The sequence below is a fragment of the Myotis brandtii genome, unplaced genomic scaffold (assembly GCF_000412655.1).
Source record: "Myotis brandtii unplaced genomic scaffold, ASM41265v1 scaffold115, whole genome shotgun sequence".
Lineage (NCBI taxonomy): Eukaryota > Metazoa > Chordata > Mammalia > Chiroptera > Vespertilionidae > Myotis > Myotis brandtii.
In genome coordinates, this window is record NW_005353967.1 from 15,699,346 (window position 1) to 15,717,985 (window position 18,640).

The 18,640-nt window shown below is 37.9% G+C and overlaps 1 protein-coding gene and 1 long non-coding RNA gene across 4 annotated transcripts; one reads left to right on the forward strand and one right to left on the reverse strand.

Moving 5' to 3' along the window:
- Window positions 1-2,235: 2,235 nt before the first annotated feature.
- LOC106723645 lies at window positions 2,236-4,022 on the forward strand. Its single transcript, XR_001359352.1, has 2 exons — window positions 2,236-2,404; window positions 3,625-4,022. It is a non-coding gene; the product is annotated as an uncharacterized LOC106723645 (long non-coding RNA).
- A 3,913-nt stretch (window positions 4,023-7,935) lies between these two features.
- ANKRA2 (ankyrin repeat, family A (RFXANK-like), 2) lies at window positions 7,936-18,614 on the reverse strand. Of its 3 annotated transcripts, XM_005858021.2 has the most exons (9): window positions 18,579-18,614; window positions 15,410-15,785; window positions 14,593-14,751; window positions 12,760-12,825; window positions 10,735-10,832; window positions 10,156-10,281; window positions 9,785-9,851; window positions 8,984-9,064; window positions 7,936-8,451 (listed from the first exon to the last, which is right to left on the reverse strand). In XM_005858021.2, exons 2-9 carry the CDS (start codon window positions 15,696-15,698, stop codon window positions 8,396-8,398), a joined length of 942 nt encoding a protein of 313 aa, XP_005858083.1. In that variant the 5' UTR covers window positions 15,699-15,785; window positions 18,579-18,614; the 3' UTR covers window positions 7,936-8,395. The 3 variants fall into 3 exon arrangements, with proteins under 3 accessions (XP_005858083.1, XP_014405154.1, XP_014405151.1); XM_014549665.1 differs by lacking the exon at window positions 18,579-18,614 and having other exon boundaries at window positions 8,421-8,483; window positions 8,977-9,064; XM_014549668.1 differs by lacking the exons at window positions 10,156-10,281; window positions 18,579-18,614.
- Between the last annotated feature and the right edge of the window lie 26 nt (window positions 18,615-18,640).

The following is an 18,640-nucleotide window of genomic DNA, read 5'->3' on the forward strand; positions in this document are numbered from 1 at the left end:
TTTCTTTTCATGAAATAGGTCATGTATTATTAGCTTCTTTGAAGATTGGCTGCCTTTTAAGGGACATTTTTATCATACTGACTTACGTGCTTATAAAATATGCAGTGAGGACAGATGGGCAGAAGGCTGGAGTGGAGAAGAAGGAAATAATTATCTGCCTAGTGCAAAGCGTGTACTTGCAATAGTCCATGTGTGCCGCAAACTATAAAAGGTCACAAAAGAATGGTGTGAGCCATTTCAGTTAACACAGTTGTTTTGTGTCTGCTCTCAGCCTAGCACAGTGATGCTATCAGGTAGGAATGCTGGGGAGCACCCAAGTGGGGTGGTACTGCTTGTGGAGCCCCCACAGATATTTCCCCAATCAACGTGCTGTCTGGATCTACTCTTGCAGTTCTTATGATTGCAATAACCACCAGGGAACTTTGATAAAACAAGGTTTGTTACCCACAAGTAAACAAATCCAGGCCATGAGGAGAGTGAGGGGGTTGGGGGAGAGAGAGAGAGAGAGAGAGAGAGAGAGAGCCCTGGGAGTCTCTGGGGACCTAGGGCTCTGTCTTTATTGAGGTTGAGGTTGGGGTGTCTAGGGTTTTATGGGTTCACTACCGGCAGAGTGAGGGGGTTGGGGGAGAGAGAGAGAGAGAGAGAGAGAGAGAGAGAGAGAGCCCTGGGAGTCTCTGGGGACCTAGGGCTCTGTCTTTATTGAGGTTGAGGTTGGGGTGTCTAGGGTTTTATGGGTTCACTACCGGCAAATTCTAAATCTAGGATTAAAATATAACCTAGGTTCTAATATTATTATCTGATCCCCATTTAAAATAAACTCTTGTATTGTATCTTGCTTCAAGCAAGCCATTATGTATTTCATCAAATCTCAAGTGCTTTTGAGGTTGAGGATTTTTTATTCTAACCCTAGGTGTCACTGGGAGATTTCACATTACTTCATCATGACTGTCCCCTGGTGGGCAGTTATAGTATGGCATATCAGCAGCAGCTTGCTTACAGAGATGCATGCTGATTTAAGAGAGGTTAAGATGAGTAAATAAAGAGTGCACTTTAGAATTGTTGGAACAGGGTACTTTTGCATAAAAGAAAAATTAGGGACGGATCCTTCATTTTGCATACATTTTCCATAGTAGGCCCTTACTGCCTCTGGTTCTTTAAAACATAACCTGGTTTGCTAAATCCTGGCTGACACACCATGTTGATGGAATATCGCTGCTCCACAAAGTGGGTGGCATTTGTGCAGGCAATCTGTGCTTGTGCCTGCCTGTCACCTGCGGAGAGAAAATTGCTCTTATGTCTGTACATCACCCTCATAATCTTTCTTTTTCTCTTTCTCTTCCCTTTTGCAAAATGTAGATAACAGAAAACTACTTACAGTCTGCATCTTCTCTTTTAAATACAAAAATCAATAGCAGGCCTCATCAGATAGGTTTAATGGTTTGTGTTCCTCGGTATTTCAGCCTGGAAAATGCCGAGGTTTAGTCCTCTGTTTGGTCCTGTTTTAAGCATGTTCAGAACACAAGCGTGGGAGGTCTGGCTCCTTCACTGTTTACTGGCTGAGCAAGTCTCATGCCTCCCTGGATCTTGGTTTCCTTGGTTCTCAAGTGGAAGGGACTTGGTTGTCAACTCCAAGGGACTCCTGGGTGAACCAAACGAGGTAACTATTTGGGTACCTATTAAAAGCTTTATACCAATGTCTGATGAGAATCACTGATAAAAATACTTGGAGGGTGTTTTGACAAGTGCTACAGTAGTGGAAACAAATATTTTCAGTTTTTTTTAAATTTTAAAATAATTGGGAACAAAATCAAATAGTTGGATCTAAGTCTGTGTAGTACAAAGAGTATAGCCTATTTTTAGGGTTCAAAAGTGATGACAAATTGTTATCATATGGGACTGCCATTAAGCCACTGGTGATGATGCTAAAGTCCCGTTCAGTGAGTAGACACAAGTTTGGTGCACAGGTTGCTGGGAAGTCCACCCCAATAGCAGCCTCAACTTTCTCCAAGCAGCACATTTACCTGGCAAGTGGGTGGGACTTTCTGAGCTGGAGCATGAACCCCTCTCAGACCTTTTGCAGCCAAACCCTTAGGACCCAGGTTGTCTCCAAAATGAGCCTCCTTGAGATTGAGGGGAAGCCTGTATGTTGGGGACTCCGTGGGGAGTGGGCCCGTCTCCCCAGAGCTAGTGAAACCAGAGGCTTTCCTGAACTCTTCTGTGGGTTGGTCACCTGGGAATCCCTCTCTCCTTGTCCTCTCAATGGACATGATATGAAATAATCCCTGCCAGGGATTATAAATCTGCGTGACCCTGGACCTCGAGGTCCTGTGGCTTGTGGGAAAGTCACCATCATGGAAAGTCATCTTCAGCAGGAATGAAGATTACTGCTGGCTCCTATTACTATGTGAGTGGTTTAGTCTATTTATAACTTACAAGGCAACATTTTAAAACAGTTCAACTATATATTTACTTTAATTGGAGACTATTTTTATGTATATCAATAATTTTATTTAAATGTTTTATAATGAAACCATTTTATATATGTATATATGTGTGTTATATGTATATATCAATATAAGTGTATTGACATTTATGAAAAGTTGATTATTGAAAATGATTGTCAGTGAATGTAACAGGGCAATTCTTGTGTACAGTCTTTGGTCTCTGGAAACTTTGAAGGTCTAAGGATGACATAGGCAGCCATGTTTACGCCCACCAGCTCGGTCACTTGGAATTTACCTCCGCCTGCCCTCCACCTAAAGCTGCCCAGGAGTCGGAGTCTGGGAAACCCTCTTGGTACTTTAGGTGCCTTGAAGCTGGCCACAGGGAAGATATTTTTGGGTGGCTCCTGGGACAGGACTGCTCCTTTTTATTTAAAATTTTTTTCATTTTTATCTTTTTCAAAAAAAATAGAAATGTCACCTTTTTATGATCCAGACCTGATGGCATTTTCTTCCCACCAGAAAGAGAAGAGACTTGGGTCACCTACAAGAGAAGGAGCAGCCTTGACTACACAGACTTGCTGTGAGTTACAGAGAATCCGGGGAGAAGTGAGACCTCTCTGAGGGAGGGCTGAGCTGAGCTCTCTCATTTTGTCTCACCCTTAGGAAGTGCTCAGTGAATGCTGGTGGGAGAGAGACAGGGAGGGGACAAGGAGATTGGCAGGTTCAGGCCTTTAGGAAGCAGGTGTCAGGCTCAACAGGAGTAATTTGGTCCAGCTATAAACAATCAAGTAACTAATTTGTCACTATGCAGGGGGTTCTAACGTAGGCACAAAGTGGTGTGCTGGCCAGACAAGTAAGACTCGTCTATTTGTAGGAGCTGAGTTGTGTGGGGTGAAGGCTCTTTGCAGGGAAGGTTTGTGGAGAAGGTTGAGGCCGTGAGGGGTGGAGAGAGTGTGTGGTAAATGTCTCTGATGCTGGCAGCCGGGCTGGTCCTCTGGAATCATACCTGAGCCCTGGAGAGAGCAGGGAGGGGAAGAAAGATAAAGGGAGGGGAGGAGAGGGGAGGAGAAGGGAAGCAGGACCTGTTTTCATGGACTCCTGGTGCTCAAGTGGCAAAGTGGCAGAGTCTGGAAGAGGGCTGTCCTCCTTTCTTTGTAACTACCAAAATTCTTAACTTCAGAGACCAACTCTGCTAAACAGAAAAGGAATGGACTGAAAAGCTGGCCTGTGGTTCAGGAATACCAGGAGCCTTGAGAAGCAGGCTGGATGAAAGCCAGGAACGAGGAAGGCCAGGCAGCTGCGGGGCCACAGCCCTGATCTTGCCAGTGAGATGTGGCCATCACATGTGGTACAGCATCTACTGCTCCCGGAAACTGAATATTGCTGTGGTTGCCGCTGTCACTGCTGTGGACTCTACCGTTCTCACTGCTGTGGGTCAGTAGCTGACAATTCAAAAAGCTGGGCTAGGAGCATCTGATCGGTTAAACCTCCATCACACACTTGCACTTTAACTGCAAAGGAGGCTGGAAGCGGGCTGGGTAAAGGGGAGACTAGGAAATAAAGCACCTGGATATCCTCTTTGATGGGCAAATACATTAACTTACTTGTTAATAAGTAGATTTTATTTTATTTTATAGCTGAAAACACCCTAACAGGCACAAGAGTATACATTACTTTTATATTCAGAAAAGTGATAATTTTTTTAAATGCCAAGTTATTAGGGATTCTGACCTTGGCTTCCTGAAGCCACAAAAATAATTTTCTTCCTCAAATCCATTCCTTTGTTATTTACTTTTGTTATCTATTCATTGACATTCACTTGGTTATCTATTGCCTCATATTACTTGTGGTTACGTAATTTGTACTGTCTTCTCTCCCTGACAAGACCATGTGGCACAGTGGCCATGGCTCCAGCATTTGCACAAAACTTGACATTTGCACTAGGCTTTCTCCTAAGACCACAGTGGTTGATACATTTAATTTCTTCCCAAGCAGGAGGCGGTGCAAACTGACCAAGTACACAAGGCTCTCTTGGGAGGGCCCTCTAGCGTCTCATCAAATAGGCAAGGCAACATCATCTTCTAAAGAAAAGTCTACAATTTCTAAGAGACTGGTTTACTCTTGGGAAAGGCAGTGAGGGCAAACCCTGGCACAGTTGGGTGAGTGGGCTCTTCCTTCAAATTGGACAGCCTGACGCTGAGGGACCTGAGACAGGGACACACACAATTGACCTCGTTCTGGTTGACAGTGTCCTTGGTAGCAGGGCAAACACCAGGACAGCCAGGGAAGAGGAAAGAGGGAAGTTTCCCTAACAGACATGCATTATGAGGGTGGGTTACCTGGCTCTGTGGGTGAACTCTAGGAACTGGCATGAGTTCTGCCCAGTCAACACCTGGCCCCCAAAGGAAATCCTAGAGCAAAGGAATAACAAGAAACCTCTTTGGCATTGCTCTGATTGGCTTATAGAACAATAGTTTATATGATTCAAATGTTCCCACAAACCCCAGAAAATAAAGAAACTGAACCTCTAATATTTTGAGTGTGCAAGACATTTAAGAAAAAAAAACTATTCTTATTGAACTTGTTAGCTCAGAAACATTTTAAGAATCAAAGTTTATATAATGAAGGTGAGTCTTTGAACAAATTATCTTGGTTTAATAATTTTGATTTCAAGAAATAATATTTATATGTCTTTACCTTGAGTTTATCAATATGGAGTATGATACAAGCATAGATTTAACTTTAAAAAATAAGGTTTGGGTTTGAATCTTAGGAAAAGACTAGTTAATCTGAATTTCCTAACCTTTTTATATTAGTTTACTGATCAAATAAGATAAAATACCACTAACTAATGTTTAAGATTATAAAAGTATAAACTTGTATCCAACCAAATTGAGTCATAAATTTGACAAACTTATATCACCAGTAATTGTGTTAGCTTAAACATAATTTTCAAGATCCTTAAGCAACTTAAAATTTGGATTAATAAATTGTTATTAATGCATAATTATTGGATACCTATAAGTAATTTCCAAGTAATATGGAATATTGAAACATTGGTTATTAAGCACTTTTAGGTTTATATACGTTTGCTTCTTATTTTTATTCGCTATAGATTGGCTATATCTTTGGGACATTAATAAATGTGTTCATTTTTACCACTTTAAGAAAGTATAAAAGGCATGCATGTAGCTGTAGAAAGTTGTATATTCATGAGCTTTCCTACCCTGCTAAAATGCTTGTATATGACAAATAATTCTCAATTATCTACTAATTTGGTTAAAAGTTGTAATTAACACAGCTGATTGAAACTGTACTAGAATCAGTAATGGCAGAGAAATGCAACTGTGGATGTTCTTTTTCAAGAAAAAAGGCAATAGTTTTTACCTAAATTAGTGCCAATTTGTTCCAGAATATGAAAGAGTAAAGGAAAGATAAAACTTGGGTGTAGATAACAAATTGAAGAGGACACGAAGGAAGAGAACTTTATTTCTCTTGGCTTATCACACCTCAGTCTGAAAGAAGCTATATAAATATTTTATATACAATTTTTATATACAAGATGATTTAAGGGAAAATAAAGGAGACCACAAAATCTTTACTAACAAATTTTACAATAATGCAAAGCTGCAATTTTTGTTTTCTTGCTGTTAAATGATAAATTGGCCTTAGGCAGTGGTTCTCAACCTTCTGGCCCTTTAAATACAGTTCCTTATGTTGTGACCCAACCATAAAATTGTTTTCGTTGCTACCTCATAACTGTAATGTTGCTACTGTTATGAATCGTAATGTAAATATCTGATATGAAGGATAGTCTCAGGCGACCCCGTGAAAAGGTTGTTCGACCGCCAAAGGGGTCTCGACCCACAGGTTGAGAACCCCTGCCTTAGAGCATTTAACTAGTGGCAGTAAAGGTTATTCTTTACCATTCGCGTAATCTGCATGGATAGTAGAAATTCCAGGTCTCACCAGTATAACTTCTCTGCATTGTGTGAGTTTATCTCTTTCTGGAGTAATAATTTTGGTTTTAAAAAATAGTATTTATATGTCTTTACCTTGAATGTGGGATAAAACATTTCAGTTAACGTGGGACCACATATACAATGGTGGTCCTATAAGATTACAATGGAGCTGAAAAATTCCTACTGCCCAGTGACCTCACAGTGCAGCCGCGGTAATGTCAGGACATCGCAGTGCAAAGCATTCCTCACCTGTTGTGGTCATGCTGGTGTAAATAAACCTGTCGCACCGCCAGTCATATAAAAATATAGTTTATACAATTATGTACCACTTGATAATGATAAACAACTATGTTACTGGTTTACGTATTTATTATACTACTAGAGGCCTGGTGCACACCCTCCATCAGGGTGGGAAACGCAAATTGGGGTAGGGCTGGCTGGGGGGAGGGGCCGGGGGAGGTTGGCTGTGGGAGTGCACTGACCACCAGGGGGCAGCTCCTGCATTGAGCATCTGCTCCCCGGTGGTCAGTGTGCATCATAGCGACTGGTTGACTGGTCATTCCTGTAGTTCCAGTTGTTCGGTCATAATGGTCATACAGATCCCCTTTTTCTCTCTTGGTAAGCTATCTCTAACCTTCAATTTAATAGGCTATGCATCAGAAAACTAAAATGAAATTTTTAAAAATGGTGTCTGATTCTTTCTGATGGCCTCAGAATTCAGTGACTCTCCTCACTTTTCATGACAAAATACTTATTAGCATAGATTCAATAAGAATCTGTCCTTTTTACCAAGATATAATTAGACAAATAGATTGTTCAAAGAAAGCCATACCCAGAGGGCTATATTTGAGAACAATGTTCTTAGTCAGGTATAAGAAGTCCATACTAAGGAACAAAGGGTTCACTTTATCTGTGGAGTTAGTGCCAACAAAACCCTCCCCCCAAGACTGGCCTGGTGCCAGCCTCTAGGTCCTGATCTGACTGGTGGTGAGGAAGGTCACTTCCTGGAAAGCCAAGGATCTTAGCAAATTTTGCAGACCTCAGGAAGGGAGGAATTTACCCCAATTCAGTGATACTGTAGGTGAAATCTGGTGGAAAGATTTCTTGGGCTTAGTCCCCTGGCCTTGGAATAGGGGAGCAAATAATCGAGGCTGTTAAAAGTCTGAGACCCCTTATGAAAGTTTCTGAAGAGAGGGTAATTTTTTAGCCTAATTAATTTCTCAGTAATCTAAGGCTCTAGTTTTGCAGAGAAAACTTGAGGCCTACCTATATGATTAAAATGCCGTGTGTGTGTGTGTAAATAATCAAACTTAACAAGATCAGCCTTTTTGCGATCAAGAAGAAATATTCTAAATATCCTTCTAGAAATGACAATCAATAAATCTTTGTTGACTGACTTATATTCAATTTATTTTAATTATATTGTTTGACCTAATGGAGTGCCCTGGAAGGACAGACGGGTTAGACTAAAAATCCTAAAGGAATCCCTTAATAACCTTATATAATAAAAAAAAAACTAGCATGCAAACTAACAGAAAATGTACTTTATTTACTTATAACATCTTGTAAACAATCACACTGTGCACTTTGAATTCAATAATAACATTTTTCCCCCCATGGATTTATAGCAAACCCTATATAAAGTCAATGAGTTAATACAAGAGTACAGACGAATAGGGTAGAATAATTTCTGAAAATGTTAAATTACAGCACTTGATACAAAGACAGATAACTATCTGTACCATAAAAATTTACATGCCACAAAACATTAATTTATAATTTTAAATATGCCATAAAACACATTTATAAAAGAGCATCAACATTAATTTTATTATAAACCAGTGAATTACTCAGAAGAATATTTATTAAAACTTAGTAGAAATCAGTAAATATTGCAACTGAGGTAAAAATTTATAAGTAAACAAAACTATCATTTATAAGAGCCAAAAAGTAAACGGAAGGGCAGACAATACTTTCTGACGACTCTGCCTACTCCTTGATGTTTTGAAGCAGCTTCAATAGATGTGACTCAATAACCTGTTGAACTAGAACAAATAGGTGATCAAGACCACAGCATGCTGATTTAAAATTTTTTAAAAGAATTATCAAATTCAACTTAACATCTCCAACTTTTTCCTAAAATAAAGTTATTTCTAAGTAGATACTTAAATACACTTAACATTTAGTTTCACTGACTTAGTAATTGCCCAAGTCACTGAATTTTCAGTTCTTGGTTGTTAAATTTTGAAACTGAAGGAGAATTCAGAATACAAGGTTGTTCTAAGGAACAGAAAAAGGCAACTATAAGAGCAGTGTATAGTTTGCTATAAAAATGTGAAACACATCTTGTAAATAGGTGTGTACTTATCTTCCAGCAGCTAATTATTTGGGTTGGTAAAAAGTAATAGTAACAAATTCATTTCTAGACTGTAGGAATTTGTTGATTTCGCCCACAGTTATAAGTACATGTCAGCAGTTAGGGTAACATGCAATGTTCTAAGACTACAGCGATGAAAATGGTTTGTAGTATTTACAAAACTTTACTAAAATGAAAGCTGAGCATTCTAAAATACTTACCACTTCTATAGCCCAGGGCTACAGCCAAGTCCATAGAATTATATCCAGAGTCGGTTTCTATTGTTGGGTCAGCTCCATTTTCTACACCAAAATAGAAAAATCTACTTAAATAAATGAAAATGCGGATATGGTTGTCTATTACTGACTCATGTGCAAATAGCAAGACAGATTTTCAGCAAATTTAGAGAGCATCTTCAGGATGGCCTGACAAAGACCAGAGCACATGGACTGCACAGGATTCACTTTGGTGAGCCGAAGGGAAGACCCTTCAAACCAATAAGCATCCTCTAGAGCAGCTGAAACTCACAAACAACCAGAGACAGAACTTATGCACAAAGATTCCACAGATAGAGAAAACAAGCACAAGTGATTCCTGAGGAAAGCAACCAGGACAGATGCTCCGATTGCAGGCCTGCTGTGTCATGGAGCTGCCTCTCACACGGGCAACGATCTGGTAGCAGGTGCAGCACAGTGAACAGCAGCAGGATTACTGCATTTAACAGTAATTAATGATTCTGCTAAGTAATACCACAGGAGGCCAAGTCAGCCCTGGCTGAGTAGCTCAGGTGATTAGAGCATTGTCGCACTACACCTAGGTTGCAGGTTCAGTCTTCGGTCAGGACACATATAAGAGTCAATCAATGAACGCCTCAATAACTGGAACAACAAATCAATGTCTCTCTCTCTCTCTCTCTCTCTCTCTCTCTCTCTCTCCCTTTCCCCTCACCCCCTAAAAATCAATAAAGAAGTAAATAAAGTCCTCATGGCAGTTTCTAAATATTTTCATTTTTATCTGCTTACCTAAGAGCATTTTTACACATTTCACATGATTTCCATGTACAGCATAAAGCAAAGGTGTGCCTCCATTCTACAAAAGAAAAAGGTGATTTCATTTTCTAAGGTGAGCAAGATTTGAAGAATTTAATGCTGCTGTGAGAAGTTTTACGAAGAATTGGGCATGTAAATGTAGTTTAAGGTAATTTTAATATTTTGTGAATAATACTTAAATCAGAATTAGTAACAGAGTTTATGTTATTAACTTTTTCTTCCAGGTGTTAATTAAGTTAATGAATTATTCTTCCAAGTATTTAATAAACTTTATTATGTCTTCCCAAACCAAATAAATCCTAGAGTTTGATATACTAATTTAAAAATCAGTGTCACAGACTCACCCAATCGTATTCATTTACATCAACTCCACAATCAAGCAGCATTTTGACAATATCTGTGTAGCCTTTACTGCACGCCAGAGACAGTGCACTTTCGCGACCTTTTCCTAAAAGCTGGGGATCAGCACCCTGGAGATACAAGACTCTTCAATTCATTTAAACAAGAATACTGCTGTTTCTGTCAATCATAATTACAGTTCAACACTTAGGTCAGGTAATGTCCTGGGGTTAATAAAGAAATAACGCAAACTTCTATCCATGGATGCTTCTATCTCAACCCTAACTATCCTTTCACTCTGGAGTCAAATCACATCTCTATGAAGCTTCTCCTACAGGCTGACAGTACTTTAGTTCCCCTTGCACTTAGAGGGGCTGGGCTTTAAATGATCTTTCACTGTTTCATGTATGACTAGTCTTGCCTGCCCAACTAGATCCAAGTTCCACAAGAATGTGATAAGCATTTAAAAATCGTTTGGATCCTCTACCATTACATCTAGTTGGCTGGAGATACCAAAACTTTACTAAAGCCTTAACTGAATTTAAGTAACTGTACATATACATTTTCTGAGGCATTTTCCTTACATTCTGAAGTAGAAACTCTACCACAGCTATTTGCCCGTGTGCTGCAGCCCACATCAGAGGAGTAAATCCTTCTTCATCCGTGTGATTGATAACATTTTCTATTTAAAAGAAAAGCAATTTTTGTGATCTAATTTAACAACCACATATTAATATCACTACGAAAATACTGGCATTCTAAAAAGTTGGTTATGTTACTCAATGAGGATCACTTTGTGCTGACTTTTGTTCACTGAAGTCCTGTTATGTGTTGTTGTAATTTGCACTGACTGTATTAAATGTGCCTCCATGTATACAACTAAGTTCAAATAGCATGTTATTTAAAGTATAAATTACCAGACATGACATATATAATGTTAGGTACAAGGTAATCCACAGAACACTGGGCTGGTAATTAGGAGACCAGAGTTTGAATCCTGCCTGTGTCACTTTCTAAAAGTGTTATTCTGGGCATGTCACTTAATTTCTCCAATACACAGAATAATACCTTACTTATCTCATGTGTAGCTTATATAATAGCCCTTAGCATTACATAAGTATATACTATTATAAAAACTCCAAAATCTTATTAAAGCTATCTTCTAGTCTATAACTAACATTGCTGCCTCTGAATTTCATTCATTCTTGGTGGTGTGCTAAAATAATATAATGTGAAGACTGAATACTTTGAAAGACAGTACATGTAATTCTGCCGCGAATCCCATTTCCCCCCCTAGATTCAGTCTACTAGTTATAAAGGCCACTGTTTTCCCCCTAAATTTATTTAGTAGCTTGAGGATGAAACCTTCAAATATTTATAAACAAACAGAAACATAATGATGAAGTAAGTCTTTCTTATAAAAGATTGATGATTAAAAAATAAACATCTAAAAAAATAAAATAAAATAAAAAAATAAACATCTTTTATCATGCACACTGTGTTCAATCAATAAAGTTGGGACCACTGTCTAACTTCTTGGAAAATGAAAATAAATGTAAAGCTTGATCTTTATCTCATTACACCAAAACATATTTCATATGTGTCAAAAATTGCTATGTAAAGAGGAAACCACAGAAGTTCTAGATAAGACATGAATGAATTTATTTATAATTTTAGAGTACGAAATCCTTTCTAAGCAGGACATAAAACTGAGAAGTCACAAGGAAAAAAATAAATTTACTGCTAAAAAATGTTAAGCGTTTGAAATATATCATAAAGTCAAAGGAAAAATGACAAACTGGAAAAAATATGCAACATAAACAACAAAAAAGCAAATTTCTTTAATTTTTATAAGGGTTCACAGAAATAAACATAAAAGGAAATTCAAATATGCCATAATTTAAAAAATGTAAGCAAAACCAGTATGAGATGCTATTTTTTAGATTAGTCTGATATCTTGTGTCAGTGAGGATATGGGGCAATAGAAATTCTAACTCTGGTGTGAAGATAAGACAAACATCTGGCAATAAATAGAAAAATTCATATACCTTTTAACCTAGCAAATATTCTTGAAGAAATTTGCCCGTGGATATACTTAAAAAGAATGCCAACAACATTGTTACTTAATAGCAACAAACAGAATCAACCACCACCAGGGGGCTAGTCAAAAAACAAAAAACAATGTATATGTATGTGCAATATAACGCAAAATCTGGACCTACAAAAAGAATAAAATAGATCTTATGTACTTATATGGAAAGATTTCCAAAATTTTAAGTGACAAATAAAGGGCAATATTTTTCCTCTAGTGTAAATAAGAAAAAGCACATACACATTCTCACATACAAATCCAAATATAAATGGAAATGTTTTCTAGAAGAGTTTTCTGAAAATATAAGAAAATTATATTTGCTTTTGGGGAAAAGGTTAGGCTGGTAAGAGAAGCTATAACCTTTATACATTAGAGTACTTAAAATCTTATATGCCTGGTAAGATTACACACCATTTTTTAAATCTTTATACTTTCCTGTCTAAAAAGAAAAAAAATAACAACTCTAATAAATCCTATTAAATTTGTTTTTAATACATTTTAACAAATAGGCTATTACCTTGTTCAATACGAGTAGCCAGGTAGAGCATCTCTCCCTGAGCAGCTAACTGATGAACAGATAAAGCTGAAACAATACCATAGAAAGCTTCATGTATATATGTAGGGTACACTTTCATAATCTCATTGCTCATGTTTGTGCAGAAATTTTCTTTTCCACAACAAAATCTATCATTTTATTGATTTAAAAAGTCTACCTAAAATATACCCTAATCTAGCTGGTTTGGCTCAGTGGATAGAGAGTCCACCTGCAGACCAAAGGGTCCCAGGTTTGATTCCAGTCAAGGGCATGTACCTTGGTTGCAGGCTCCTCCCCCGCACAGGCCCTGGTCAGAGCGTGTGCAGGAGGCAACCAATCGATATGTTTCTCTCATATCGATGTTTCTCTCTGTCTTTCCCTTTCTCTTCCACCTTCTCTAAAAATCAATGGAAAAATATCCTCAGGTAAGGATTAATAAAATATACCTTAACACTGCAAGTAGTCATTCTGTATCTGAGAATTGACTCTTTTAAGGTAATTCTGACACCTGCAAAGTGTTATTAATTATCAATGAATATGCATATTGTTATCATTAATTACTAATAGTACAGATTGTTACTGACTTTATCAATCAAAGAAATGGCTAAGGCACTTAATTTTTAAAATAGCATCTCTTTTCCAAACTTGTAAGAAAGTTGGATCTAACAAAGACACACCTTTTGTCTTTTCATTGATTCAATCCACTGAAGTCCAAAATATCATTATTTCAAGACTCCATGGGTTTTTCTTAACTTTAGGAGGAGTGAGGTGGTAAGTGACAGCTGAGCTTGAGAGAAAATTCTTGAATGCAGACCTAGTTGTGGCGAATTTGGTATGTGTCCTTAGATAACTGATTAAACAGTTTTGTCTGTAACATGAGGCACATGAATCACATGATCTCTAGATATTTTGAGATCAATAATTCTATGGTTGGAATATTTTAAGACAATCTCTTTATTTTAAACAAAACCAAATAGGCACTGTTCTATGAGAGTTCACATTAAAAATTAGTATCACTGCAGTGGTATGATTGGGTGGCCTTAATACAGAAAAGAAAGCAATTGGGAGGCACATGCAAGTAAAACAGAAATGGCCAATAGGTGGAGTAAGTCACATGCTACAGCATGCGATTCAAAATCAGGAGGAATCTAATATCTCCAACGTAAAGATATATATATTTCACCATACATTAGGATATAGATGGATTTACATTATATTCTCACATATAGTTCCTAACATCAAATTGCTAACTGGTTGTCTCTCATTAACTTACCCATACTATACAGAATACAGTTTATATAGAAAAGCTTCATTTTATTTCTTCTAGAATGAATATACAGTTTTTTTTAAAAAAATGTGGACTCAAAGTATTTTTTAAAAGGTAGTTTCATATTTACATTATTATATTCAAATGAAAAATTACAGTAGCAATCAGTCAGCTTTTACTACAAATAACTCGTGGTTCAGTTGATCTAGTTTACAAGCACAGTGTGAAGCCTGGCACTCCAAGAACACAAAAACACTCACAATGTCTTACTTCGCACAAAGTTTAGACTAACTCGTTGTTTTTATAGATTATAAAGGTTTTAAGAATTAATATTTCAATCTGTTTAAACATAGAAACATAAATTATGAACTATTTTTTGATTATGCAGTAATATGTAAAAACGTTTTAAATTACTAAAACTATGAACACATCACTTCAGCTTTCTAAAATGAAATATGCATTTAATGAAAATATGTTTCAAAGCCAAACTGTTGAAACCATTATATTAGTAACAAGAAGAGTTGAATACATCAGTGGGAACTACTTACAATTTGCTAACAGAGGTGTGGTTGAGACCTCATTTCCTCTGTGCTTGTTGGTTAAGGTAGTTGACTGTTTTATGGGTGAGAAGTGCTTTGTTGTAGAGGGAGTGTAGACATGCCTTACTTGGATTCCCGGGGAAGGAGATGTATGGATATTGCATTCAGCTAAGTAAAATAAATTTAAACACATTAAAACAATATGGTAATGACAAAGCATTTCAAAGTTCTATGTCAATGCTTACATTAAAAAGGAAATACATGAGGTAAATCTTCAACTGTTTCTCAAGTGATATTAAATTATTTTTGCCATAAAGTCTGGACTATGAGAGTGAATGTTCCAGAAAAAAAATTTGTATTAATGTTGAGCAATTTATTTTTGGAATAGTATTTTTATTCAATAGAGTGTTGTAAAGTAAATCTACAATATGATGACAGATTTCACTGAGTTAAAGCACAGGAAGCTAATGCTAATCAAATATTCAAGGAATAAGGAATATTAAGGTAATTCACTTGTAAAAGACAACAATACTATTTTTCTCCTATGGTTTAGAAAGGAATAATAGAAACTTTATTAGAGAATTTCTAAATAAACAAAGATTAAGCAAGAAATTTAAAAAACGCAACATGTACTTATGGACATTATGTAACATGAAGTCATTTAATTTTGGTTTCTGTGAGATTCTAGAAAATCATATTAAAAGATGACTTGCAAATTTTCTTCCTAAATTCAAAATCTCATGATCAGAAAGGAATGAAAAAAAAAACCACACTCTAAATAAACAAAAACAAAACAAATGCAGATATTTATACCATAACTTTCAACCTTTAAATAGGACAGATGCCACCTCCAGGTCCGAGTTAACCTGATCTTGAATATTTTTACTATCCTCTTCATTTAAGGACTTCACAAATCGAGAACACACGTTCATATCAAATCGGTTAGGCAATATGAATTTCATCCCCATGGCAACACCCTGTGCCGATCCTTCTTGTGCATTTGAGTCCAGCTGATGTTCTATTTTAATGTCTGGCATGCCAGTTAGACTATAACTGCTGGGACACTCTTCCACTATCAGCTGGGCTCCAAGATCCAGATTTGCTGATGTGGCCATGATTTCAACTGTAGTTTTAATAATTAAAACATTTCTTCATAATTTCTTTTGGTTTTTTAAGAGTGGCATCCAGTGTATTCTTGAAATCTGAGTATAAAAAAAAATCAGAAAGAAATTAAAAGTATTATATCAACTTAGGTAGAAGTGCATAAAATAATCATTTTCAATCAAGTATGCAAACAATATTCTTATAAACACCTATTAATAAGAGAAAGCATACAATGTTCATAGGTAGAGAACCCTGGATATAAATCCAAGCTCTGTCATTTATTAGCTGAATGAACCTTACAAGTTACTCAGCCTCTCTAAGTCTCAGCCTCACTTGTAAAATGGAGATACCACCACTAACCTCACAGGATCCTGGTAGACCAAAAGAAATACAGTAACATTTTCACCTTCATCACTAAGTTCCAACAAATTTAATTACTCTTTTCTCCCCTTTCCTATTCCTGAATATTGGCAAATGGATGAAAGATCAGGCTAACAAGAAAAAATAAACTTTCATGTGAAAACTTTAACTTCTCATCTTAGGTTCATTTTTTAGCATGCTATGTTTGTAAGTGGCTCTCAGTTTGAATTTAAGATAGCATTCATGTTTGTACTCAAGTCTACGGGCATGTACAATACCCGTGATTCCTAGATAGTGAAAGACTGTACAAAGCTTTGGTTATGATGAACTGGAGACATATTTCTTTATCAGTTTTTGTTCAAATCACATGTTACCAAATTAATATAGATTTTTATGAAAATAAAGTGTGGAGATTATAGATTGGCTTCCTTTGCTTTAGCATCTCTAGGACATTAGGATCAAAGTAGAATTTTTGGATCTCAATCTTTGCAATAAGTATTAAGAATACTTTTTTTTCAAATATACGTCATCAAGACATGAACTAAAAAAATGCCAACTCTTGCCAGAACCGGTTTGGCTCAGTGGATGGAGCGTCGGCCTGCGGACTCAGGGGTCCCGGGTTCGATTCCGGTCAAGGGCATGTACCTTGGTTGCAGGCACATCCCCAGTGGGGGGCGTGCAGGAAGCAGCTGATCAATGTTTCTCTCTCATTGATGTTTCGTCTTTGCAATAAATATTAAGAATACTTTTTTTCAAATATAGGTCATCAAGACATGAACTAAAAAAATGCTGACTCTCAATGCATAGATTATAAGCACACCATTTACTATTATTTTAAAATTAGTTTTCAGTAATCATTGACACTTCCCTATGGACCTTACTATAATTTTAAGAGAAATTTCACTATTTTACCTAAAATTGGTTCTAAAAAAAAGAACTCCAAGACATATAATTGTCGCAGATTATAATCACTGAGACATGAAAACAACATCCAATTAATTGTTTCATGTTAGAGTTTCCTGCCTCTTAGAATTTTGAGAGGGTGCAGGGTGTTTAAAAATGGAAGAATGTCTTAGGATCACAGTGAAGCAGAGGTTGGTAAACCATACATTTACTGATAAACATTCTCCAAGATTGATCCTTATAGCAATCCACTGAGTAGTCAGGGCAGGCAGTCATTATGTCCACCATAGAGAGGAGGAAATGGGAGCTCATGAGTATGAGGGACCCACCCAGCTCTCCTGACTCCATCACACTGTCCACTAAAATAAAGCAGCACTGCCCTAGCCGGTTTGGCTCAGTGGATAGAGCCTCGGCCTGCGAACTGAAAGGTCCCAGGTTCGATTCCAATCAAGGGCACATGCCCGGGTTTTGGGCTCCAGCCCCAGTGGGGGACTTGCAGGAGGCAGCTGATCCATGATTCTCACTCATCATGGATGTTTCTCTCTCTCTCTCCCTCTTCCTTCCTCTATGACATCAATAAAAATATATTAAAAAAAAATAAAGCAGCACTAAATTAATCCCAAACTTCCAAGACGGAAAGAGTTGAAGAAATAACACACTGTAATAGTAATTACAAAAAAGAAAGTAACAGATAACGAAGTCAGTACCCTTCAGCAGAAGGAAAGAAGGAAACCAGAGCAGAACATAAAAATGAATGGTGTTTCTTCCGGTGAGAGCCAGCCCTACAGGCTCTTACCCTGCGGGGGCCTAGGTGCAACTCCCCGAGCTCTCTCTGCACACTGCATATATTTCTAGTTCAGCACTTATCATTCTCTTGAAAATTCCCATTTCAACTCCCCCAAATGGAAAACTCCTTTAGGATAGGGACTACTCTTACTAGACTTTGCAACACAGAACAGTGCTTGGCCCTATCAGGTACTCCACAAATGTTTTCTGACCTAAACTTTAACATCTTCATATTCTTTTCTATCCTGAAACGACCCTGCATTATGCTCAACAAACATCTGCTGATTACACCTGGTGTTCCATTCCCACCATCACGACTAGCTAGCCGTACAACCCTGGACAGACAACGCATGTAAAGTCTAATGAGACTCATTTTATTCACCTAGAAAACAAAAACATGGTTGAAATAAACATGTCTAATAGTCTTTCCAGCTCGAAACGCCTTCCATGTAATAAATCAGGGTTTACAGGAGCAACTCCGGGCCTTTGAAGGGAGGAGTGCAAACGTCCTTGGGGGAGGAAGGGGCAGAAATACATAGGACGCTATTCTGGCCCTGCTCTGGAGAGGAGCAGCGAAGTTGACTGGTTAGGCCAAAAATTGGAATTGTAGGAGGGGGGAAAAAAGGTGATCGGTAAGAGAAGGCGGCGAGAAAAACAGGTAAGGCCAGGGAGAGCTGAGACCCCTCCATCTACCAGCGCGCAGCGAGGAAGGGAGTGAGGGGCCCCGAAGGCAAGTGGCACCGCGCTAGTCCCCGGGACGCCGACCAGCGGCGCCCGCTCTCCCCAGCCCCGAGCTGTCCCCCAAGGAAAGGCGAGCGCCAGGAAAATGAACGATGCCTCACGGGCGACAGGTGCCCCGGCGTCCCAGGACTGCAGCCCGCTACAGGGAGCCTGTGCCGGGGAG